We start from the raw sequence: 25036 nt of genomic DNA, 5'->3' as shown, positions 1-25036 counted from the left end.
CCTGTGTTCCAAGCATCATTTGCAGTAGTGTAGTCCAGTGTCTGTCTCAAATGATGCAGCACATGCATCTCACTTGATCTCTTTATTTTGCCTGAAACTCCTGTATGATAGTTACAGCTTTGAAAGCAGGGGCTGAGGTGGCCTACAAGCTAATGCAAGAGCAATACACAGCACATGTGGATGAGGGGAAGGGGACAGCTACAGGAATATAAATAAAAATAAATTAACATTTCCCTGTCCTTGATGCCCTAGATGGGGCAGTGAACTCCCCTTCCCCCATTTGCTGCATAGATAAAATTGGGCTAATGGCAGGGGGGAGGGAGTCCCACAGAAATTAGCCCCTCTTAGCAAAGCTCAGTGCAGAGTCCTAGCTGGCTAAAATCTCTTCATTCTACCTGTGTGTGCCAGGAGGAGGGGGTCTCTCTTTGGGAGGATTAGGGGAGGTGTGTCTGGAGAAATGGTTGTAGTTACGTGGTGGAGGGGGGTCCCTGCCTCAAGGTAGAGGTCTTTTGCAGGGAATGGTGTTTCTTTCTGGTGGGTGATCGGGGTGGGGGCACAATGTAGGGATAAAATGCTGTGGAGTCAGTTGGGAGGAATGGGTGTCACTGGGTGTGCAGTGCAAGATCCTAAAGCTTGTGAAACAGTCTCGCTTATCTGGGGTCCTACAACCTGTCCCAGGCTGAAAGCCTTATGGCATATTTAGGAAGTGGGTTGGAGGGAACAGCTAATGGAGGGCTCCTTTCTCCTAGACCCCCTCCTGCAGACTAGGGAGCCCCAACAAGAGACTCAGAGAGAGACATGCCTGTGACTAACAGGTAGAAATACCAATTGTGCTCAACTGACAATGTGTTTGGTGTGGACACCCTCCTCCCAATAATCTCCTCCTGATCATCCTCTTCAGTTCCAAATCTTGAGGAAGCTGTCCCAGGAGCCAGTAGCCACAGCCATACCATCGGCTGTCACCCCCAGGCAGCTCACCCTGTTGTCATGACCGGAGAGGATCCCTGAAGGGGAGAGCAAACATCATCAAAAGAAAAGGGGTGGGGGAGACATGCTACAGTGTCTGTGGGAACGTGGCCTACATGCCCATACGCCTTATACACCATGCCAGCTGTGCACATCATCCTAGCAGGCATCTTCTGCATACCTTAATGCCAAGAGAAGGCATTTCCCTCAGCAGGAATGTAACCTGCCCTTCCTAGGAAAAGGGTAACTTACATTCCACAATGGAGAGCCTCTGAGAGAGCTGACTCCCCGGCTCCTAACCTGCCCCTCCTAGAAAAGGGGTCTTTGTCTCCTGTGGAGTGACTTGCTGGGGTTCCCAGGCCTCCATTGCAGTAGGCAGTCTTAACAGGCAACTCCAGAGCCCACTCACCCACACGCTCCCCCTTTAGGGAGTCCCAGATGTTGCAGTTAAAGTCATCATATCCAGCCAGCATGAGACGTCCGCTGCGGGAGAAGGCGACTGAGGTGATTCCACAGATGATGCTCTCGTGGGAATAGACGATGAGCTCCTGGTCCGCCCGCAGATCAAAGAGACGGCAGGTGGCATCATCTGAACCGGTGCAGATGGCCTCACCGTTGGGGAAGAACTGAAGAGGGAGATGGCACCATTCATGCAAGGGACCATAATCCTGCCCCACAGCACCTACTGCACCAGCCTGCCCCCTATCCCAGTTCTGTCAATGCTCCTGCCATTCCAGCCCAGGCCCTGGATAAGGTACTTATCTGGTCCAGTTACCGTAGAGTCAGAGCATCTTGTTAATGTTAGTGGTTTTACACCCCAGCAAGGTAGGGAAATGCTACTGTCCCCTTTACGGCTGGGGACTGAGGTACAGAGAGACTGAGGAGCTTGCCCTAGGGCAGGGAACAAAACCCAGATCTTCCAAGTCCCACGTTAGCAACCAAACAATGTGAGCATCCTTCCTCAGATGGGTGGCTCCCCACATACAACTATGACAGTGCCCCCATGATTGTTTCAGTCCTGGGCCTAAAACATATTTGCTGCTCTCCCAGGCTGGACAGGATACATACACAGATGGCATTGATGTCCGACTCATGCCCTGTGAATGTCTGACGGCAGGTTCCCTCCCGTACGTCCCACAGCTTGGCAGTGGCATCACAGGCCCCGGAGATAAAGAGTTTGAAGTCCGGGGAGACGGCCAGGCTCATGCAGTCTCCAGTGTGACCCATAAACACAGTCTTCTGCTGTCCCGTTTCAATATCCCAGAGTGCGCTGTAAGGGGAGGAGAGGAGAGTCCTCAGGGCTACAGCAACAGAAGTGCTAGAGTCTTGTGGCCACGGGAGATGGACCAGCCTTAAGGCTACATTGGGACGTTTACCCTATTTTAAAAGAAAGAGTGGAAACTACGGCCCAGGCTACCTGACGAAAAAAGATGTTTTTACCAATCAAGTCATCTTATTGCAACTGGAGCCTTCTTATCACATTGTGTCAATATAGCTGAACACCTATACAACCGGGCTACTGGTTGTGTTGTAGCCTAGGACTAAGGGCTTGAGCCAACTCTGGCCAGGTCTATGTTAGAAACTTTTGGTAGCACAGCAATGTTGCCTAGGGGGTGATATTGTAATTTTACTGGCATAAAAGTGCTGTTTGGCTGTGTAGCTTATTTTGCTCACTAAAGTGCTGAAAACTAGCAGCTACACTAGCAAACTTTCTAGTGTAGACCTGGCCTCAGCTGGAAAGAAAAACACCAAGTTTATTATACAGAAGGAGAGAGGAATCAGCCTCCCCTTTGTAGCCTTCCCATACCATACTTCTCTATGCCTCAGAATTGCCACCTCAAACATTCAAAAACCATGAGTCATGAGTTTCAAATGTAAAAAACTTTGGGTTTATTTTTGTTGTCCTCTTTTTGAGCCTTTAAGATGCACTGGGGTCACATTTTCCAGTTTTCTCTGCAACCATCAGGGCTAAAAACTGAGATTCTGTCCTAATCCCATGACTCCTGGGGTTGGAGCTTTAAGATAAATGCCACATATTGGGGACTGGCAATAAAATCATTAGTTGGTAACACCAAAGTGAGAGAACGAAGGGAATCACTCACCAGGTGGTGTCTCCGGAGCTCGTCACGATATTATTGTCATCCAGGAATCGGCAGCAGGAGAGATAACCTGAGGGGCAAGAATAATGGGTGATGAGAATAATGGCAGGGGCAGAGATGCCCTGGGCTGCAGAGGTGGGGAAGGTACTCACCTGTGTGGGCCGAGAGCTCCCTGCTCACTTTGACATTGCCTTCACGAGTCTTGAGATTGTAGATAGAGCACATGTTGTCGAGACCCCCACAGGCCACAAAATTCCCTGAGGGCGCATAGGCACAAGTCATGACCCAGGATGAGCGGAGAGGGATGGCATGAACCTGGGGAGAAATGAAACAGTCCTGGACTCTCCCAGCAAGAGAAACTGAAGAGCACAGGGCAAGAGTGCTGCCTGTTAGAGGAGCCACTCAGTCACAGCCTCTCCCAGCAGGAGGCACTGTAGGAGTCAGGGTGAGTAAGCTCACTGTAGGGGAAGCTCCCAGTTTCAGCCTATCTCAGCAGGAGGTGCTTGTGGGTAATTGTACCTTTAAGAGGCTCATGTTATGTCACTCGGAGGCAGTTGGAACTGAGATAGTGAATGAAGCAGATCTCTGTAAAGCACTTTGTCTGAGTGATCACTGAACACCACATGGTACCAGGAGTGAAAATGCACTTAGACAGAACCCTGAGTGGAAAAATGGAGTGGTTAAAAGCCCCCACCAGAGCTGAAATGCTCTGGAATTTGGAAGACAGCTGGAGAAGTTTCCCACAGCCCTTCACTCTACATCTACAAGTCATGGGTGCCAGTAGAAAGGAAAACAGTCAGAAAGAAGCCTTATTTCTGACAATAGCTGGTCTGAAGTACTGGATGTGTTGAATAGCTTTCAGTTAACTCAGGCAGAGGAGGCTAACTATGAAATCATAGTACTGGCAGTGATATTTGAGTACTGCACTCCACCTAAAAATGAGACATATGAGAGATGTTTTTAATTAGAGAGAAGGGAACAAAAGGAAGGCGAAACTATAGAAGATTTTGTGTCTGATCTAAGGCTAAAGAGCCAATTATGCAGTTTTGGGAGCTTACCTGAGTCCCTTATAAGAGACCAGGTCATGTTTGGGATCTGGAACAAAACACTTACAGACAGAGACTACTAAGAGACCGAGCAATTAGAATTTGCCAAGCAACAGATGTCGCCCAGTCCAGATTGAAGCGCTGACACTAGACATGATGGAGAATCCAAAATACTGCAAGAAAAAAGACCTGAGGCCTAGAGGCATGCAGAACCCACAGTCCAAGGCAGAAACAAGAGATCAAAACTAGCTCAGGCACATCCACCTGCTGTAGTCAGGCCTCCCGACACCCTAGCATCAGTACACTCAGGTAGAGGAGGCAGCTTAGGCCTGAGTCTATGGGGGTAAAAAGTTTCATGTCTCTTTATGGGAGGCCAGTTTTAGCTGAAATGGACCTTAAACCATTTATTGCCATTGTGAAAAGGGCCTGGCAACCCTCTCGCCCTGACCCCCAAGAATAAAGAGATTATTTTTTCAAATTGATTTGCAAATGGAATACAAACCTGGGAGAGATCTGGTGCTTGCAGACACTTTCTAGAACGTTTGGCTAAACTGGAGCTAGATTTTGGGCATGACTGATTAAGGAAAAACTTGTCTGGATGAAATGTGGCCAGTGATTGCGAGATCCACTGCTCAGCATGATCCCCTGCAGAAGGTGATTAAGGCATAAGCACAGGGTGCCTGGGATAGCATATGCCCAGATCCCCTATTATCAATTTAAAAACGTAAACACTGAATAAGTGGGCACTGGAGGCTGGCATCATGGGCAAGTGTCAGCATAGTGACACTGAATGAGAGGTGATAGGTAGGGTGGGGACCCTGAAAGCAGCTTATGTTTGATGTGCTAGAGAACGGGGAGCAAGCAGAAGGATTCAAAGAGAGGGGTAACATCCAAGTGATGGGTTAGGAAAATGAACAATGCAGCAGCATTCTGGCTGGATGTGGGTGGGGCAAGATTGCATTTGTCAAGACCAGAGAGAAGGATGTTGCAGTAATCAAGGCACAAGATGATGAGAGTTGGGTGGATGGATAGGAAAAGCCATATCTTAGGGCATGGCTACACTACAGTGGGGATCAATGCTATGAGATCGATCCACCAGCGGTCAATTTAGCGGGTCTAGTAAAGACCTGCCAAATTGTCTGCAGATCGTTCTCCAGTTGACCCCTGTACTCTACTCCTGACGAGAGGAGTAAGGTAAGTCGATGACCCCCTGCAGTGGAGACCCCGCGGTAACTCAATGTAAAGTACGTCGACTCCAGCTACGTTATTCACATAGCTGGAGTCGTGTAATGTAGGTTGACTTACCGCAGTAGGATAGTCTGCCTTAGAGATTTGGGGCACCACATTTCCTGGTGCCCCGCGCAGCTGCGTGCTGCTCCAGCCCCTGCTCCGCCTCTTCCGCATGGCCCTGCTCTGTCCCAGTCCCCACTCCCAGGCCTGCACTCACTGCAGGTAAGTAGAGTTACCCGGCCCCAGCCTGCTCCGTTCCCCTGGCTCCCAGCCATGCCACTGGCGGAGCAGGCAGGGGCCAGGGGGTTGTTCCCCCCCTTTCCCCCAGATCTTTCCCTGTGGAGGCCAGGGGCCAGCCCCCCCCCCCACAGAGGCCAGGGGCCCCACACAGCCCCTCCATGGGGGGGCTGCATATGGCACCAAAACGGCTAGGGACGGCCCTGCCTTCAGGGACACAACCTCGGAGCCTTCAGCACCCCTGCTTCTCACCGTGAGCTCCCTTCAGCAAGTCCACGTGAATTGGACACCTGGGAAAGACTTGCACACCCAGATGGAGCAATGAACCCCCGACTTCCTGACTGCAGTGACTCTCAGCCAGTGCTGAGTAAAAGCAGATGGGTTTATGAGCTGTCAGGAAAACAGCATAGAAAGTCCTTAGTTAACATAGAGCACTGGCTCTCAACCTTCCTAGACCACTGTACCCCTTTCAGGTGTCTGATTTGTCTCGTGTATCCCCAGGTTTCACTTCACTTAAAAACTCCTTGCTTCCACAATCAGACATAAAAGTATGGAAATGTCACAGCACACTAGTACTGAAAAATTGCTGACTTTATCATTTTTACCATATAATTATAAAATAAATTAATTGTAGTATAAATATTGTACTTAACTTTCATTGTATGATATGATATATAGAGCAATATAAATAAGTTATTGTCTGTATGAAATGTTAGTTCGTACTAACTTTGCTAGTGCTTTTTATGTAGCCTGTTGTAAAACTAGGCAAATGTCTGGAAGAGTTGATGTACTCCCTGGAAGCCCTCTGAATACTCTCATGAGTACGAGTGCCTCTGGTTGAGAACCACTGACACAGAGAATGGAAAGATACAGCAGAGTCCATCTGGGTCAATTCAGAGCTCAGAGCCCTCTGACCCCTTTGTAGTCCGATTCTAGAAACTTCCCTCTGCCTCCAGCAGCCCACACAATACAACTCCCAGCCCCTTCCCAATCCTTTGTTCTTCAGTTCGTCACAACCAGCTGGCTTCCTATGGGGGGTGGGCGATCCATGGTCATTTGTTGCTAGGTGCCAAAAGTCCAGGCAATTGGAGTGGCTAGTGTCTCCTGGGACTCTCCATGGGCATGGGCCTCAGGTAGCTAGGCATTGGTCCTGCCTGTATCTCTGGGTTGCTGCAAAGAGTACACAACCTTCCCCCCACCCCACCTATTTAGCTATGTACCACACAGGGGAAACAGAGGCACACACAGTAGTCATCCAAAATTAAAAATATGAAAAATTCCCACTCTATCACATCTTCCCCCTTTGAGACAAACTGAGTGGGGTCACTTCAGCCAGTGACCTGGCAAAGTTTGAACCCACCAATGTTACCCATAGGCAGGGCCATCCCTAGACATTGTGGTGCCCTATACAGCATCCCTGTGGGGGGGTGGGGCTGGCCCCAGGCCTCCGCGGGGTGGGGAGAGGAGCTCTCATGCAGCCCTTAGCCCTTTTGCCACCCCAAAACCTTTTGGTTTGAAACTGGGCTGGGATCCTGCCCCTGCCTCCCCCCCTTCATCTGCCAGGGAGTGAGGATCGCGGTGATCCCACATTCCTCTGTGTGCTAGCTGTCTTGGCTGCAGCCTGGGGTGTCCTTACCCTTGGTTGGAACCAGTTTACATTGGTTATTAACCCAGTCACAACTCAGCATCTGGTGAGGGATGCAGATGCTTCTGCACATTGGCAGGTCCCCTCTGGAGTTGTGTCCCAACCCCAGCGCTGTATAAATACAAGGCGCTATCTCCCATCCCAGGGTCAACCCAAGTCTGAGTCCTCTCCCAGCTCTTTTTCATGAAGGGCTGTAATTTAGGCAGTGGCGCTGTTCTTCCTCATGCTTCTGCTGCTTCTCCCAGTTCTCTAGCTTTTGTTGCTCCAGCTGCAGCTCTTTTGCTCTCAGCTCCAACTACTTCAAATCTACTGATGGGAAACCAGGTCGTGAAGACCCCCCCTGCTGGATGGGGAACTGGGTCTGGTGGGCACCCTGCTGCTGCCTCTGCTGCTCCCAGACCCTCTTGAAGCCCCACTTGGGCCTGGAACCTGCTTCTTAGACTGGTCATCCTTCTCCAGCCGTGCAATCAGCTGCATCTTGTTGAGCTCCCCAACGCTTAGCCCGCTCTCCCTGCACAGGTTTGCAATATTCTTCATAGGGAGATGGTTATACACCATTTCCTCCCTGTTTTCTTTAACTTCTCTTGTTTTACTGCTGCCAGCACTTCTGGTGCCTTCAGCAGCCAACTGTCTACTGGGTGCATTCGCCAACCATCCTCTGCTACCACCTCTCATGAATCCACAGGTCCGAAGCTCTTGAATGGCTCTGGAACAGTCCTTTCGGAGACCCCTTCTGTGTGTCAGCCCCCTTAGGGTCACACTGTCACTACGGTAGGCCTCTTAGCTTCACTGCCTCCAGGGACCCAACCTCAAAGCCTTCAGCACCCCTGCTTCTCACCGTGAACTCCCCTCAGTCAGTCCACCTGAATTGGACACCTGAGGAAGACTTGCACACCCAGAAGGAGCAATGCATCCTTGACTACCTGATCTGCAGTGACTCTCAGCCAATGTTGTAAAAGCAGAAGGGTTTAATAGCTGTCTGGAACGCAGCATAGAAAGTCCTTAGTTAATATAGGAAAGTTACAGCAAAGTCCACCTGGATCAGCCCTGAGACCCTCTGACCTCCTCTTTAGTCCCAGACTAGAAGCTTTCCTCTGCTTCCAGCAACCTACCCAGTACAATACCCCCGCCCTGCTGCTCCTCACTCCCCAGTCCTTTGTTCTCCAGCTGGCTTCCTAAGGAGGATGGGCCATCCATGGTCATTTGTTGCTAGGTGTCAAATGTCCAGGCAATTGGAGCAACCATTGTCTTCTGGGACCCTCCATGGGCATGAGCCCCAGGCAGCTAAGCATCAGACTCAACTGTATCTCTGAGTCACTCCAAAGAGTAAAGGACCTTTCCCCTAGTTAACTATGCACCACACAGGGGAAACTGAGGCACACACAATAGTTATCCAAAATATTATGAAAAATTCCCCCTCCGTCACAAGCTCCAAATCAAAGATGACACCTGGGTTACGGGCCTGAGTGACAGGCAGGATGGTGGTATTGTCCAGAGCCATCAAGACAGGAGGTAACAAAGAGGACTGTTATTCTCACTTCCCTGAAATAATTTTACTAGATTGAGTATATCAAATCTATTCTTAAAACACATGGTGTACCTAACCTCATGATATCTGACAATGGGCCACAGATTAGTGGGCATAAGAGTAGGCAGTTTCAGTGAAGTATTTATTTAGACATAACTGCTAGCCCCCATCATCCCCATTCCAATGGGTTGGTGGGAAACAGTCAAAATAATAAAGTATCTACTGAAAAATGCCGAGGAGTCAGATTCTGATCCATATTTAACTCTAATAAATTATAGAATGCCACCAATGAAGCACAAATTGTTACCTGTTGACATTTATTTCACAGAAAACAGAACCAGAATGCCTGTAACGATAGAAGCTGATGTCAGAGAAACTGGGGACTTGCAGATGTATAAAGAGACAGAAAAGGCCAAACCAAAAAAAAAATCATTATGATCTAGGGTCTCAAGAGCTGCCAACACTTCAAGAAAATGACACCATGCATATCTATCACGGGAAATAGCTGCAAATAGCAGTGGTTTCACCTGAGGTTGCCTCCCCAGACAGATACTTACTGAAGAGGAATAGGCAACACCTTCTCCAACTTCCACAAGAGAGGGAGATGAGGGGCACTGAGTTTGCCATATTGCCAAAGGCGGTCTCAGACAGGCAACAAGCACAGCAGGTTTAGACAGATGAGCCTGAGCACTTAGCACTGACAGAATAAATGGACGCAGCCTCCTGACAATAGCAGTACTGATATTTCAAGGTAGACCTGCAAGTCCAAGCAATGGTGCCCAGGGTTGTGAGTTTGATCCTTGAGGGGGCCATTTGGGGATTAGTCTTGCTTTGAGCAGGGGGTTGGACTAGATGACCTCCTGAGGTCCCTTCCAACCCTAATAATCTATGATTCTATCTCAGAGATTAATTGCACATCGTTAGTAAATACAGTCAGTAGATGGACTGGAAGTATTTGGAATTGTATGTTATGTAAATATTGATTGTAAATTGTTATCTTTAAATCTGGCTGGGAAAGGAAGACGCGGGAACTGTACCTTTAAGAGGCTCATATTATGTAATGCAGAGGCAGCAGGAACTGAACCACCGAATGAAGCAGATCACTGAACAACACAGTATGGCAGGGAGCATGGCAGTAGCTTGGCTGAGGGGGAGCTCCCAGCCATGGGCTCCAGGTTTATATAATTTTTGGTGGTGCACAGAATGGCTCCAAGCAGAGCCGTCCTGTCCATAGGACGGATTGGGGCAACTACCCCAGGCCCCGTGCTCTGGGGAGCCCCAAGCTTCAAGGGGACTTGGGGTGCAGGCAGAGCTGTCCCATTCTTAGGACGGACCGGGAAACTTCCCTGGGCCCTGCACTCTGGGGGCCCACGCGGTTCAGGGGGACATGGGATCCAGGGCAGCCTGGGCCGGTTAACGGGGGGCCTGGCGCCAGCAGCAGCAAGCGACCCGGCCTCAGCCCACCCAGCTCTGCTCCACCCTGCCGGCTCCCAGCATTGCTTGGGGGAGGGGGCGGAAGCCAGAAAGAGGTGGGGTGGGGGGCTTGGGAGAAGGAGTGTAATGGGGGCGGGGAGGGGGCAGATAAGGGAAGGGTTAGGACCGGGTCGCTCGCTGCTGCCGGTGCCTGGCCCCCCGCTAGCCTCCCAGGCTGCTCTGGACCTAGAGCCGTCCTGTCCAGAGGACAGACCGGGGCAACTGCCCTTTGCCCCATACTATGAGGTGCCCTGCGCTTCGGGGTGATGCGGGATCCAGGGCGGCCTGGAGAGTTAGCTGGGGCCTGGCACTGGCAGCAGTGAGTGACCTGGCTCCCTCCCTGCCCCCAATACACCCCTTCCCCCAAGCCCCGGCCCACCTCTTTCTGGCTTCCTCCCCCTCCCGCAAGCGATGTCAGGAGCCGGTGGGGTGCAGCAAAGTGGGGTGGGCCAGGTCGTTCGCTGCTGCCGGCACCAGGCCCCTTGCTAACCTGCCCAGGATGCCCTGGACCCCATGTCCCCCTGAGGCACGGGGGCCCCCAAAGCATGGTGACCCCAAACATTGGTGTAGCCAGGCCCACTTTCCTAAAAATTGGTTGAGCACGGGCACCACAGGCCCGTATAATTCGCTGCCTATTCTCCCAGTTACTCCACTCCAGGCCTCCCCTAGCAGGTGATTCTGGCTACTGGTGTGTGCTCCCAACTCTTACCTTATTGGTTGTGTAAGTGTCCCACACGATTAGTTTCCCATCTTGTGAGGCACTGACCAGGAGTCTACGAGAGAGGAAGCAGGCCCTGTTAGTGTCTCCCACTGGGCCACTCCCACCAATATCCCCCTCCCCTCCCTGTCACTGCACCAGCTCACATTCCCTAAATAAGCAGCAGGGATAGGGTGACCAGATGTCCCAATTTTATAGGGACAGTCTCGATTTTTGGGTCTTTTTCTTATATAGGCTCCTACTATCCGCCACCCCCACCCCGATTTTTCACACTTGCTGTCTGGTCACCCTAAGCAGGGGCAGCCAGCGTTTCACTCACTTGGAGTCCGTGCACCAGTGCATTGCATAGATCTTGGCCAGGTGCCCACGCAGGGTCCTCCGTGTACGCATCTGAATGCGTCCAACTACCTCCACCCCGGACACAATCTAGGGGGGGTGGGAGATTCCCCCAAGGAGAGAGAGAGTTAAACCTCAGCCAGCAGGGAAGGGGGTTCTCCAACCCCCTACATTGCCACATGGCTCCATCCCTCATTCCCTCTCCAGGCTGTTCTGGGAAGTGCAGCCTGGGGGTTGTGGCTGATTTGCACAACCACACCTGGTTGAGGTTCGCTAACACCATCTCCTACCTGAGCAAGTGTAGTGTCAGCACAGGCTTTCCGTGCATCCTGCAGGGAGAGAGGGAATAGCAAGAGACAGAGCGAACATGAGAGACAGGAGGCAAGGGCAAGAGAGACTCAGGTACAGGATTTGAAACCCTCTTTAGATTTACTTCCATTGTAAGAAACTTGGGCCAGGGACCGTCATTTTGTTTTGTTTGTACAGCACCCAGTGGAACAGGCTTCTGGGTCAGGGCTAGGGCTCCTGGGCACTATGGTAATAACACAAATAATCATAAAGAATAAACTGGGGCACAACCCCCACCTTCTCCCCCACCCCAGGCCATAGGTGCCAACTTCTGCTCCCACTGGTGAGTGCTCGACCCCCCTCTGCCCCCAGCACAACCCCCATTCTACCCCTTCCCCCAAGTTCCCACCCCCACCCTGCCTCTTCTCACCCCTGCTCCGCCTCCACCCTGCCCCCATTCTACCCCCTTCCCCAAGTTCCCACCTCACCTCTTCCCCCCCCCACACGTGTGCTGTGTCCCCGCTCCTCCCCCTCCCTCCAAGAGCATCCTGAGCACCACCAAACAGCTGTTTGGCAGTGGGCAGAAGTGCTGGGAGGGAGGGGGAGGAGCAGGAACATGGCGCGCTCAAGGGAGGAGATGGGGAAGAGGCAGGGGGAGCTTGGCTGCCAGTGGGTATTGAGCACCCGCTAATTTTTTCCCCGTGGGTGCTCCAGCCATGGAGCATCCATGCAGTTGGCACCTATGCCTCAGGCTATACAGCTACTTTTCTCCACACTAAACCCCTCCACTGGGGTGCACCCCACGCACACCCCAAAGGACAGGGAGATTAAATCCTGAAAAGGAGAGGAAGGAATCAAATTCTATGATGTGACACTCCTTCCCTGGCCTCACAGACCACCCACCACTTGCCATTCATCTCTAGCACATGCCATGCACATTTCTTTCTTATCGGGGGCGGGGAGGGGGGTTAGTAGTTGCCTTCTTAGTAGGGGCTCTTGGGATTAAGGCAGGAGAGAGCTGAGGTCTCCCTGGTTGGGAATTCCCTGCTGTGGAGGGAGGGGCTCCTTTAGGATAGGGTTATTTTGGGCAGAGTGGAGCAGCTCCCTTGGGCTGGGATTCCCCTGAGCGGATGGGAGGCGGGAAAAAGTGAGGTGCATGGACTGGTTCCATCTCCAGTGTTACCGCAATCTGCTTCTTCAGCTGCTCGGCCTCTTGCCTCATCTGTTCCATTTCCCCCATCTCAATCGGTTAGTAATGGGTCCTCCACTCGGGATAGCCTGAGTCCTGGAGAGACCAAAATGAAGGGGAAGTGGGGGCTGTCAGAGGCCACTAGTTAGAAGGTCTCACCTTTCCCTCACACCTCCCATTGCTCAGCATCCCAAAGGGCTTTACACACTCCATATGCACATGGAACACTTTACTCACCGGCTGAGATGCAGCAATCTCTGGGGTGGGACTTGGCAGCCATTTAACAGCTGCATTACAGGGCACTTTGGGACAGGAAGTGGAGTGCTGTATCTGGTTGAACCTGTGTGAGGACTGTAGGAAGGAGGAATTGATTCATCTCAGTTGAGCTTTGGCCAAGAAAATGTGGTTCATTGCGCAACTCATGGGGAGAGTGACAGATCTCAGGCAATCAGGACTCTAGTTTCATATTTTCTCTAAAAACATCTCTAGCGTCACACAACACTGGGACCTGGGCTAACTCAGAACGGAGAGCGAATCAGCTACACAGCTCTCTGAAATCTACTTAAAATGTCCACTTTGCCCCAGTGATTCTAGCTCCTCCCCCAGTCTGCAGACCCCATCTTGTCTCCCACACACCTGCTCTTTGTTAGTTCAACATTTCCCCGGTGATGGTGTCAGATTCCCGGATGGCCCCATGTGATTTGCATCTCATCTGTGTGTCAGCAGAGATCAGCTCCCAGGTTTGGAGGTTTCCTTAGGCCCAGCCAGCCCCGAGATTAGTGACAGACCCTTCGCCAGGACCACAGCTTCCCAGGAGAGGAAGCACGATGGGCTGTATGTGCAGGATTTCTCCTTCCAGCACTGAGGGGTTACTTTGGCCAATACCACCAGGCAAGCAGGGGTTGCCTTAGCCCTGTTTGAGGGAATCTTTTCTTTCCACAGTCCGGGCTCTAGCTCCCAGTTTCCCTGCCCTTGGGGAGACAGCTCCCTGGGCTCATGGACCCTTCAGCACTGGGGGGATAGCTCCTGAGCAGCTTTGCTTTGGCTCAGTCTCAGCCCCTTCCTTGTGGTTGCTCCTGCTGGGGCCCTCCTCAGGCATATGCAGACAATTCTCAAATATCTCCTTTTATTCCTGGCTTTGCCGAGCCAGCTGGATTTAGTTCTTTGACTCTCTCCCCAGAACTCAACTTCACCACTCCTTGAGCCTTTCTGTGGCTCTTCCTTGAGTCCCCCCAACACAAGCCACACTTCAAGGTTCTCAAAGCCCTATTCGGGAGGCCCTTGACAGGCAATGCAGAATCTCAGCTTTCATTAAACACAAGTTGGTTTCTTGCTCTTTTTCTTGCAAAGAGCCTTACAAATGCAATGCAAGGACTCCAGGAAAGCCAAGGTCATAAGCCCTTGGATTTTTGGGATGGCCCATGGCTGCATTTGTGAGAGTCAGTGACCCTTGGGCTGGCCCTGATGCTTGTAGAGTGAGCCAAGGCTCCTCTCTGCTAGTTGCCTGTGGCTGAGTGGTCAGGGTCACCTGTGGCCACCCAGAGGGGCAGTTCAGTAGCATTAGAGGCAGCATATTCTAGTGGACTAAGTGGAGTATGGCCAGCAAATCAATAATCTCAACACTGATCCCAGCTTCCTCTGTGGCTGTATCCCAGGTCCCCCTGTTATGAAATGGGGTTAATAAGCATGACCCACCACATGGTGGGGCTGAGACAACCAGCTGATGTTTGATAGGTGAGGCACAAAAATCCCCCAGAATTCACAGGGAGGACTGGCTGCTTCCCCCCAGCTCCCAGCCTGCTTGGAGAATTGTTCCTCTAGTAAAAGTTGGCGACATGTTCCCTGTTCTCCTGCAGCAGCTGACTGAGTGGAGACAGGACCTAAAGATCCGTCCCAGCACCAGCCCCACTAGTTCAAAAATCATGAATCAGGCCCCAAAATCATGAGATTTAAACCAAAAATATATGTGCCTCCTTGTTTCTTTGCTGTCTGGTTTCTGGGCCTTCTGGATGCACTCAGGTCCTGTTTCCCAGCTCTTCTTCCCAGCAGCAAGGGCTAGAACTGTATTTTTTAAAATGAAAGCTGAGATTCTCAGGTAGTTACAGAATCAGGAGCAGGGGCTTTAGGAAAAGCATCAAATATCATGAGATGTGATAAAATCATGAATTGGCAATACTACCAGACACACTATTTATAGTCCGTTAAGTTCTGAAGAAGTAGGGTTTTTTACCCACAAAAGCTTATGCCCAAATAAATCTGTTAGTCTTTAAGGTGCCACCGGACTCCTTGTTGTTTTTGTGGATACAGACTAACACGACTACTTCCTGAAACTTAAGTTCAGTGTGTATTCCATACAGCCATCCCCAGCCCTGGAAATCCTAAGGCCAGACTGCTGAAGAACAAGAGTCCCCCATAATCAGGAATCAGTTACTTTTCAGGCATGGGGGGTAATCTTCCCTCACCCTGCTTCCACCCTCCTGTGCATCAGCAATGTCCTGGAGACTGTGCCCAGCTCTGTTCAGCTGCCTCCACTCTCATCAAATCAGGTAATTTCCCTTTCACCTTGCATGGACCCTGTGCTACAATCCTGCCATTAGTTCTCTGTACCTCCTCACTGTCACCTCTGGGTAGTCCTCAAGCTGCACCTACCATCTTGCAGTGCGTTTCTCTCTGGCTCATCTCCTCCAGCCTCTGGTCCTGAAATCCAGGCCCCTCTTCTGAAATCCTCATCTCAGTTTCCATCTCCTCTGGCCTGGACAATTGCAGCTTCCTCGCATCCAGCCTCCCTACAGCTGTTTGGCTGCGACACCCCTCCAGAAGCTTGCTTAAGCTGACTTCACGGATTTCTCTCTCCCCCCTTTCCACCATGTGGGGCTGAGGATGTCCTGCTACTCTGCAGCTCCTGCCACATTTGGAGCAGCCTCCTTGGATCCTCCACCTTACCCACTATCCATCCCATTTCCAGCCTCACCCACACATACCTTTCCTCCCTTAGCCTATTCAGTTGTTTCTCTCTCTCCTTGGCTGTGTTTTTAAACTCTGAAATTGGTTTGGGGGGGCCAGAGTTGTAGGAAGCTGCTACATGGAATGAAGTTGCAGAAGATGAGGGGTTTACAGAGCTGGTAGGAGGATCAAAAGGACAGAGGCACACTGTTAAGGAGGGATAAAAAAGCTAAATATAGAGGGAGTGAGAGAAGCTATGGCTCAGCCTCAGGTCTCCATCAGAACCCTTAAATCCCTTTGAGGAGACAATCTAAATGAAGTTTGGGAATTGTTTCCAGCCTCAGAAGGACAAGGACACAGCTGAGAGATAAGAATAACTTTACCTTCCCCGTAGCCTCCACTGTGCCTCATCCCAAAGTGATTTGCAGAGAGTGAGTCATCTCCCAGCTCTAAAATGCAGTTGCCTCTGGGGAAGGACATGGCAGGTGCTTAAGAGTAATACTGCATGAAAATTTAGGACAGGAAGTGGAGGAGAATCCAGTCTCAGAATTGAATCAGCAAAGAAAACTAAAGGAAGCAGAATGGAACTATCCCAAGCTCAGTGGTTCTCAAACTTTTGTACTGGTGGGCCCTTTCACATAGCAAGCCTTTGAGTGGGATTCCCCCCCTTATACATTAAAAACTTTTTTTATATTTAACATTATTATAAATGCTGGAGGTGAAGCAGGGTTTGGGATGGAGGCTGACAGCTCGTGATCCCCACGTAATAACCTCCCCAGTTTGAGAACCCCTTTCCAAACTGGAGATTGGCCCAGGACATTGGCATTAACACCCTGACTTTGGGGGAAATACCCACGGATCTATCAAACCTAGCATAGATGAAGGGCCTATATTCTCAGAAGCAGCTAGTGATTCTGGGTAACTCCATTTTTGGGTGCCCAACCTCAGATACCTTAAAGGAACCTAGTTTTCAGAGGGCAGGTGCTCATCACTTTCCAAAAATCAAGCCCCTTTATGGTGTCTCAAGGTTAAGGTGTCTCAAGGTGGGTTCCCAAAAACTGAGGAACCCCAAACCACTAGTACCTTTTGACAATATAGGTCAGCTTATTGATTAATGACTCAGCTGGAAGTAGGGTGACCAGATGTCCTGATTTTATAGGGACAGTCCTGATTTTTGGGTCTTTTTCTTATATAGGTTCCTATTACCCCCCACCCCGTCCTGATTTTTCACACTTGCAGTCTGGTCACCCTAGCTGGAAGCTGATACCTCGAACAGCACAGCAACCACTACCACTGTGCTAGGGCATCAGGGTCAGGAGTGACTTGGGAGAGAAGATGCCTCCTACTGAGTCACCCAGGCCACTGCAGCACAGCACCCCTAGCAGCATGCTGGGGTATTGGCGCTAGTCTGCCCTCTTCACTGAATTCCTCCATTGGCTTCTCTCATTATATTCAAGTTTCTTGTCTTCACCAGAGCTCTGCTCTTCTTGGTTTAACAGCTGGTCGTCTAGCATGTTTCCCCTCCTCACCCCTGCAGCTCCAATGAAATCAACGAACTTTCCTTTGCCTCTTCCCAGGCTGTCCTTTAGCCATGAAAAGCCTCCAGCCAGGGGTGCTGGAACAATCTGCATAGTGGGGGAGCTGAGAGCCCTTGAACCAACTGTAGCCCCTGTACATGATGGGAACCACTTCAAGCCAGGGGCTGTGGCAGCGCCCCTAGTTCCAGCATCTTTGCCTCCAACTGATCTTCCTCTGCAGTGTTGCCTATGAGCGAACAGTCAAATCCCAGCAGCCATTTGATCTATTTATAATAAACTAAGCAAATGTATCTTTGTTTATAAAAAATGGGTCTATTCAATGATTTTCATGCTCTGCCCCCTTCATGAATCACTCATGTTCCTGGCCTGTAAGCTCTTCTGGCCGGGGCCTGTGTCTTTGTATGCGTTAGTACAGCACTTAGCACCACTAACTGGGCATCTGAGTGCCACTGGAACAGACGTATTAAACATCTCATAAACCAACTGTAATGGCTGAGTGGAGAGCGCCCCCCAGCCCTGCAGCACGGCTCCCCGGCACCACATTGGAACACTGGGGTAGTAAGAACACCTAGGGAGTCACCTACATCACCTCATCCTGTTTGAATGAGAAATGGAGAAAATCCTTGGGCAGGGGTGGGTGTGAGGGCAGCGGTTGAACCCTCTGGTTTATATCAGCCCACATGGTCTCACCCATCTTGGAAAGGGGGCTGCAGCTCAGCTGGGGCTGGGGAGCCTTAAATAGAAAAGTGAAAGGCACAGAAGGGTTGAGGATTAACAGGGGATGTCATGGTCCCTGTGTAATCCCTAGGCAGGTGCTGTGTACTTGCCCCAGTAACCCTGAGCATCTTCAGAGCTGGACAGAGAGATGATCCTCTTCCTCTGCTATGGAGATCAAAGGGCAAGGATAAAATTACCCTGATCTCACTCTTTTTCTCCAAATGGAATAGGAGCTTGTTACAAAGAGCCGGGTGGGGAGCACAATGAGTGTGTGGGGTCCTATTGGAGTCTGACTTCCAGTTCCCTACAAGTGGGGTTATACATCCCTGTGACATGCTGGAAACTGCTGGGCAGGGGTGTCTGCATCCCATGTGCAACAGAGATGAGTTGATTTTAACCCCAACCTTCCTCCTATAGAAATATCCCCTTCCACAGTCTACACATCTATGTACAAAGTGAGACCCACACCCAGGCCCCCCCCAGACCTGCAGAGAGGGTCACGTAAGGCATCTAGGACCCACTTGGGCATACAGAACCCCCCAAATGCCAAAGAGAGGGAGGTAAACGCAGGGCAAGCGGCAGCAAAGGAATGTCCTTACCTGGTCTGTGGGGAGAGGTGGCTGCTGTCCCCTCCTGGTTGGCACTCCCTTGGTCCCCTGGGGATTTAGTCCCCTGTCAGGATGGGAGCCCCTGGTCACGCTGTGATCCCCCTCAGTCCTTCCCGTCCTGGCGCCAGCTATCCATACACTGTGTCCCTCTCTCACTCTTGGTGTGTCAGCCTCTCCCAGGACTGATCTCCCCATGGGGAACTGGGAGACTGTGTGTGTGTGGGGGGGAGAGGTGGGTTGGGGAGGGCTGATTCTAGGAGCAGTGTCAGGCAAATTAAATCAGACACCAGGGAGTTGGGGAAATCGGATTGGGACTTAATGCAAAGCAGGTGGTATGGGAGGAGATGGAGAGAGTGTGCTGCTTCTGAAGGGAAAAACACCACACAAAGATTTGACTCCCTTTGTTTGTTAGTAACAAACTAATCAGATGAAGATTAGGCAGAAAGAGCTAGGATCATAAAATGGGAGGTGGGAGGCTGTGCCAGACACTGAATCCCAACACTCTCCTGAGAAAAAGCCCCTCATCAGGATAGGACTCAGGTCGTAACACGACAGGCAGGGGAAGAAAGGCCTGTGCCCCTTGTGGTATCCTGGCCACCCCCACATAGAAACCCTCGTGTATGGGGGCAGGGCTGGGATCTGGCCCTAGGGGGATGCAGAGGTGGGATGGGGAATGGTATTGGGTGGGCTAGCAAAAGCATTTGCTTGAAGGCCTTTTGGCAGCTGCTTTTGCGGGATGCTGCTGCGGGGGATTATCTTGGCCTCAATCTCTTTTAATCTCTCCTGCAGCTTTGGCCCAATCCTGAGATAAATACCTTTTAATGGATCTCATCTGACGTCAGGAAGCATCAATCTAATTACCAGAGCCAGAGCTAGGCACCACAGCATTGCAGTGCCTGGTCACCTCAGACAGGACTATGGAGGCTGGTGAGAACAATCTGTCCCACAATCGGTTTCCAAGTCCTCTCCGAATACAGGGAAGAAATTATATAGGAGGAGAGATGTGACACTGCCAACGAATAGGGAGCAGGAACCTGAAACACACACAGTGCTTTTTTTTCTCTCAGCTCCTGGCCATAAAGTGAGAGTAATGGATAAAACAAGATGGGATGTTGCCAGGCGTTGTGGGGAATGAAGAACTGGTTTCCATAGATATGCATCAGAGCAACTCCTCAACGTCAGAGTGTAAAAGGTGTGGGGGCATCTGCTCAACCTTCTCATCCTCCAAAGCTCACTTGGATGAGATTAACCATACACAGCAGTTCTGACTGAACAGCGTCTGGGAACCAATGGCTGTGCATGAAACAATGACCCAATCATTACACTTGTATTTCTGTCCTGGGCTCCCCACACAGCTCTGCCAATGTCCCTCAGTCCTGCTCTGCAGCCCCGTTATTAGGCTGTCTCTGGCTCAGGCCTGTGCATTTCATGTAGCCTGGATTGTTCTCTGGTTCTAATCCCTCCCAGAAATGGGGTTATTGCTCTTTTCAATTCTCCTGCTCTCTCAGCTCCATATAATCCCATCTCTGAATGCTAATACCTTGGGCAGTGACAGCAGATTCTTCTTATCCCAGTCTGGAAAATGCTAAACGATACAACAGCCCTGCTCCTCCTATAAGTATTTGTGTGTGTGTGAGAAAGATGGTGGAGACCTTGTTTCAGGGCAGCAAGTTCCCTAGAGGAGATCCTCAACCTCGCAAGGGTCAGGCCCAGGCCAAGCAGAGCATGGCTCTCCCTCCCCTCCACCATGTGTAACTGCTGGGAGGGGAGTGAGTCTTTGGAGCCTAGTTTGTTTTCCCTCTTCCAGGGCTCAGTCTCTCTCCATCATTTGTTAATTAAATCTCCATTCCTTTCCCATCCACCAGGCAGATGACTCTTTCTTTCTCCAAATAGGCTCACAACTCCTGTCAGTATCTGGTTGTTCATTCATCCTTTATTTCCTGCAGTCACACCCCTGACCCTCCTTTTCCCCATCTTGATCTTGGGACTCTCTGGTCTAGGGGGAGAGGGATGGCAGGTGCTTGGCCTGGGAATTCCAGATGCTTCTCTCATTCTCACCCAATCTCTGAAGAGTAAGAAAATCCCCCACCCAAAAAGGTCTCAAGAACTCTCCTTCTGCTGCTCTGCTCCTATATAAATATGGATGGTCCCACTGAAAGAGAGGACATGGGGGGAGCCTGGCTTGTTACTTCTGAGTGACTAAATCATTCTGAGGTCAAGGGAGTGAATACAGAGCTGGGTGCCAGGGCCCTTCCTGTTCTGTTCATGATGCCATCATTTCATTTGACACGTCACTGAGAAGCAAGCTGCCTCCTCCCCGTTTTTGAGGCAAGTTCACTAATAAATTGCCCTAAAGACCTCCACCCCATGTCCCGAAGCTACCAGGCCGGTGTGTGTGGCCCTGCCTCCTGCTGTTATGCCTTGCTCAGAACTCATCCCTGGCTCGCAGCTTCTGGGGTTGCTGCCCAGACTCTGAGCTAAACATACGTCTTTGGCTTGTGGATCTGGCTCTTCCCTTGGGCACAGGGGGCTCTGGTGAGGCCCCACCACTGTGGTCAGTGCCCATATGCTTCTCAACATCTGTGTGTGACAGTTCCTGCTCCACGTCCCCCTGTCTCATCAGGTCCTCAGCCTCCATCCGCTCCTGCAACCAGAGAGTGAAAGGGATTTGATACAGCCCCTTTCCAGTTGGGGTCTTCACCCTGCAACTCAGCACACATCCCTGCAATGGGACCAGGTACACTGTTCTCCCCAGTAGGACCCCAGCCCTATCCTGCGGGACTCACATATTGCCACCCTCAAGAGATCAAAAATCACGAATCAGACCCTTAAAAATCATGAGATTTGCACACACACAAAAACCCAACCTCACAAAAACCCGAATCATAAGATTTAAAAAATATTTATTATATTGTGTTTTTTCGGTCTTTTTGTTCTCTGCCTGCCCATTCCTGTGTGTGTGTGTGTCACAAGTCGTGCTGGTCACTTCCTCACACAGATTGAGTTTTATCCCCTGCCGCAAGAGCTCTCACCCACACATCGGCCCATCCCCTCTCAGCAATTAACACTGTCCCCCACTGCACTCGGTTTAGTCTCCTTAGTCTCCATCAGTTCAGTCCCCGCAGCCTCACTTGTGCTCCTCCTGGGGTTCTTCACTTCCCCTTCCAGGCCTGGGGCTGCAGTAGGGTCCCCCTCCCCCTTCCCAGGATGGGGGGGAGGCTCTTCAACCCCTCCTACACCTTCCAAGGCTGGTTCTTTGGGGGTTGGGGGAGAGGCATTGGCTTGTCTTGCTGCTCCCTTCCCTGGGATTGAGCTGGGCTTGATAGGGCAAATCTTCTTTACTACTCTCCCCAGTGGAACCTCACCCAGCCCTGGTGGGAGCCCTCACACACTGCTCCCAGCACTAGGCCCTGCTCATGAGGAGGGGTGTGCTCACAAGCCGTTCTCCACCATGGGACCTGACCCTGTCCTGGTGCAATCCCCCCAGGCTTCTCCCTCCATGGCCCCTGACTACCCAAGGGGCAGCATTACCTGCTCTGCATGTTCCGGAGAAAGGGTGTACCAGAGAGCAATGGCACAGCGCCTTCCACGGGTCACTGCCCATACGCCATGGGGATTCTCCCCTCCAGAGCTGAAGGCCACCAGCTTCCCACATTTGGGGCGTACCTGAGCCTGCCACAAAGAGGAGGAAGTGATAAATCCAGGGGTCTGATAGGCTACCCCACAGCCCTGTGAATGACCCTCCCCACATCAGCAATTCACCTGGGAAGCTGAATTGGGGTATGGCTCTTGTAGCATTAAGGAAGTGGGCTTTGACAGAGACTCTAACTTCAACCAAAAGCTGCCCATGGACAAGATGGGCAGCAGGGAGGGGTAGAAAGGGAGAGAAAGAGGAAAAGGAAGAAAGAAAAGAGTGTTTGGGACAGAAAGAGAAAGACAGACACACACAGGCTGGCAGGGAATGGGACATGGTAGCCAGGAAGGTGTTAACTTCTCCTGTGTCCTGAGATTTTCCTAAATTTGCCTTTGGCTGCCCCAATTTGAATCTGCAGAGTTGCTAGGGCTTTATAGGGATTATTCTGGAGTGGAGGGGCCTTGTACACAACTGGCTCCCCCTCCCCAGTGTCTGCCTTCAGGGCCAACTTGCATCCCTTCAGCTACTCTCCTACTCTGGGCCAGGCTCAGACTTACTGTAACAGTCACTGCATCCAGTTCAGTGAAGAACAGGTCCCCACCGTGGAAGTCATCATTGAGGTAGAGGATCCCACTGTGGAAAGCAGGAGACAGCGGCTGGATAGTGGAGAGTCCTCATTCCCCATATCTCCTGACCTGGCAAGGGGCTCCCTGCTGGGCTCAAACCTCCCACTCTCCAAAAAGGCTCTCGGGGTGGTTGTGGTATTACAGCCCAGTGAGCTTTATGGCTCTGCCAAGGCAAACTGGTTGAAACAATAATTAAAAACAATAAGAAAACTCCTTGAAGTTCATGATCTGATGGGGTGCAACTTGCATGGATTCTATAAAGGAAAATTTTAACTCACTGATCTCTTAGAAGTCTTTGAATGTGTCAGTAAAACATAAGGGAGAATCAATGGACATAATTTATTTAGACTTCCAAAAAACTTTGATAAAGTTCCACATAAGAAGCTACTGAAGAAGTGAAGTCACAGGATGAGAGGCAGTGTTATCATGGAGCAAAAACTGGCTCCAGTATAGAAAATAAAAAGTAGAAATAAACAGTCATTTTTCATCTTGCCTAAGGATTAAAAGCAGGGGCCTCGGGGGTCTGTACTAGGTTTAATATATTTATTAATGATCTGGAAAGGGCCCTGGGTAAGCAACAAGGAAGCAAAATCTGCAGATGACACAGTGTTATTTGGGCCAGTGAGTACTAGAGGGGACTGGGAGAAATATCAGAAAGACCTAAACACGCTAGGGGAATGAGCAATGTGGTGGCAAATTAAATTCAGTATTGATGAATGCAAAGCAACACACAGTGAAGGAAAATAATTAAATGATTTGTACATCTTGTATGGTTCTAAATTTACTGTATCAGATCAGGAAAGTCAGGATGTCACTAGACAGCTGAGTGGCAACCTTTCCTCAATGAGGAGCTGTGGTCAAAAAAGCAACCAAGATGTTAGGATGCATAAGGAATGGGATGGGTAATGACATGGAGAAAACCATAATGCCTTTATATACATCACTAGTGCGTCCTCACCTGGATACTCAGCACTGATCACCCCATCGCCAAAGGATACTACAGAACTAAATTAGTTCAGAGAAGAGCAATGAGAATGATCAAGGGCTTGGAAAAACCATTGCATGAAGAGAGACTGAACAGACTGGAATCACTTGGGAGAGTTGCCTTAGAAAAGGGGGAGAATAAAAGGGGACTGGAATGGGGTGCATTCACCTATTTGCGAGCGCCTCCTGGTCAAGTGTGTGCGTGCCTACACTTTCTTCTCAATTTCCTGTGTTCACAGCGTCCCCTGTCGGCCACTGCACTTGTCAGCCGGTTCTTCGGTGACTCGGCCTTCTGGCCAGGTCACACTCTGTCCATGTGTGAAACAAACCAACCCCTTCTGGGGTACACAGTCCAAATGTCCCCAGTGTCCTGCAGCCCTCTCTGGGATCAGTTTTCTAAAACAGTCCCACAGGACCCATCACAGTATCCTCACTTGGGTGTGTACTTCTCTGCAGCCCTTCCCGAGCTCAGTCTTTAACCAGTCCAACAGGGCCCACCACAGTACCTTAGGTCAGTCCAGCCAGGTTGAAAGGCTCCTACTCTGGAACAGAACAGCATCCTGAGGGATTCTTCCCTGGGGACTCCTTGCCCTACTTGAGTCTTCAGTGACCCCAGCCTTCCTGCTGAGCCAGCTCTCTTGGACTCAGTTCACTGACCACAGGTCCCTGCCGAGTCTGTCCCAGTAGTGCAGCCCCCTTCCCCGGGGTGCCATAGTTCTAATTCCCTTCCTTGGGGCATTGCCACTTCTCCTCAGTGGCTGTTGGGGGGGACCCAGTCCTACCCACTGCTCTGGGTCCCAACCCAAGGACCCTTTAAGTATATCAGCCCTGTGCTGCTAATTGCTGCTCTGTTTCCCTGGGCTACTTCCCTGTAGCCCATCTTAGTGGAGTCCCAGCATCCAACCAGAAGCTCCTGCCTCGCTATCCTGGTTCCTGACAGTAACTACCTGCTTTGGCCCCTGCAGCCAGCCAGGAGCACCTCATACTCCCCCAGTCCCTGTAATCAGACTGAACTCATTATGGCCCTGCAGCTCCTTTTATACGTATCTGCTGGGCCCTCCTTGGCAGCTCCCTGCAGCCCCTTTCCTGCGTGGAAGTAGCCACACTAGTCAGTTTGGAGGTTCTTTCTATTGCTCTTTTTTAGGGAGAGATGTGGCAGAGCTGCGAGGGGCCTAGTTCACCCCCTCACAGGAACATTATGAAAGTCAATTCAGTAGTGACTGGTCTAGTG

The 25036-nt window shown here is 50.8% G+C and overlaps 2 protein-coding genes across 4 annotated transcripts in view; both read right to left on the bottom strand.

Moving 5' to 3' along the window:
* Positions 1–108: 108 nt before the first annotated feature.
* Positions 109–19414, bottom strand: GNB3 (G protein subunit beta 3). Of its 2 annotated transcripts, XM_030535930.1 has the most exons (11): positions 19377–19414; positions 18553–18625; positions 12750–12851; positions 11569–11607; positions 11262–11368; positions 10934–10997; positions 3218–3380; positions 3069–3135; positions 2035–2236; positions 1376–1592; positions 109–1004 (listed from the first exon to the last, which is right to left on the bottom strand). In XM_030535930.1, exons 3-11 carry the CDS (start codon positions 12804–12806, stop codon positions 898–900), a joined length of 1023 nt encoding a protein of 340 aa, XP_030391790.1. In that variant the 5' UTR covers positions 12807–12851; positions 18553–18625; positions 19377–19414; the 3' UTR covers positions 109–897. The 2 variants fall into 2 exon arrangements, with proteins under 2 accessions (XP_030391790.1, XP_030391784.1); XM_030535924.1 differs by lacking the exons at positions 18553–18625; positions 19377–19414 and adding an exon at positions 12993–13084.
* A 1054-nt stretch (positions 19415–20468) lies between these two features.
* The window catches only part of P3H3 (prolyl 3-hydroxylase 3), a 30311-nt gene continuing 25743 nt past the window's right edge, over positions 20469–25036 (bottom strand). Inside the window, exons 13-15 of one of the 2 annotated variants that reach the window (XM_030535864.1) lie at positions 22753–22828; positions 22093–22233; positions 20469–21205 (exon numbers count right to left, since the gene is read on the bottom strand). In XM_030535864.1, coding sequence (XP_030391724.1) covers positions 20987–21205; positions 22093–22233; positions 22753–22828 — 436 coding nt within the window. In that variant the 3' untranslated portion in view covers positions 20469–20986. The remainder of the gene's footprint in view (positions 21206–22092; positions 22234–22752; positions 22829–25036) is intronic. The other variant, XR_003996834.1, reaches the window with a different exon arrangement.

The sequence above is a fragment of the Gopherus evgoodei genome, chromosome 1, assembly GCF_007399415.2.
Source record: "Gopherus evgoodei ecotype Sinaloan lineage chromosome 1, rGopEvg1_v1.p, whole genome shotgun sequence".
NCBI classification, from domain to species: Eukaryota; Metazoa; Chordata; order Testudines; family Testudinidae; genus Gopherus; species Gopherus evgoodei.
This window is presented reverse-complemented; position numbering and strand designations above follow the sequence as displayed.

What these genes read in the sequence shown, in the direction of transcription:
- GNB3 (XM_030535930.1), bottom strand. Translation starts at nt 12,806, where the DNA reads ATGGGGGAAATGGAACAGATGAGGCAAGAGGCCGAGCAGCTGAAGAAG. An exon ending in ACACTTACACAACCAATAAG is followed by an intron (nt 3,381 to 10,933) that starts GTAAGAGTTGGG and finishes ATTTCTCCCCAG; the next exon opens with GTTCATGCCATCCCTCTCCG. An exon ending in AGCTCCGGAGACACCACCTG is followed by an intron (nt 2,237 to 3,068) that starts GTGAGTGATTCC and finishes CTCCCCTTACAG; the next exon opens with CGCACTCTGGGATATTGAAA.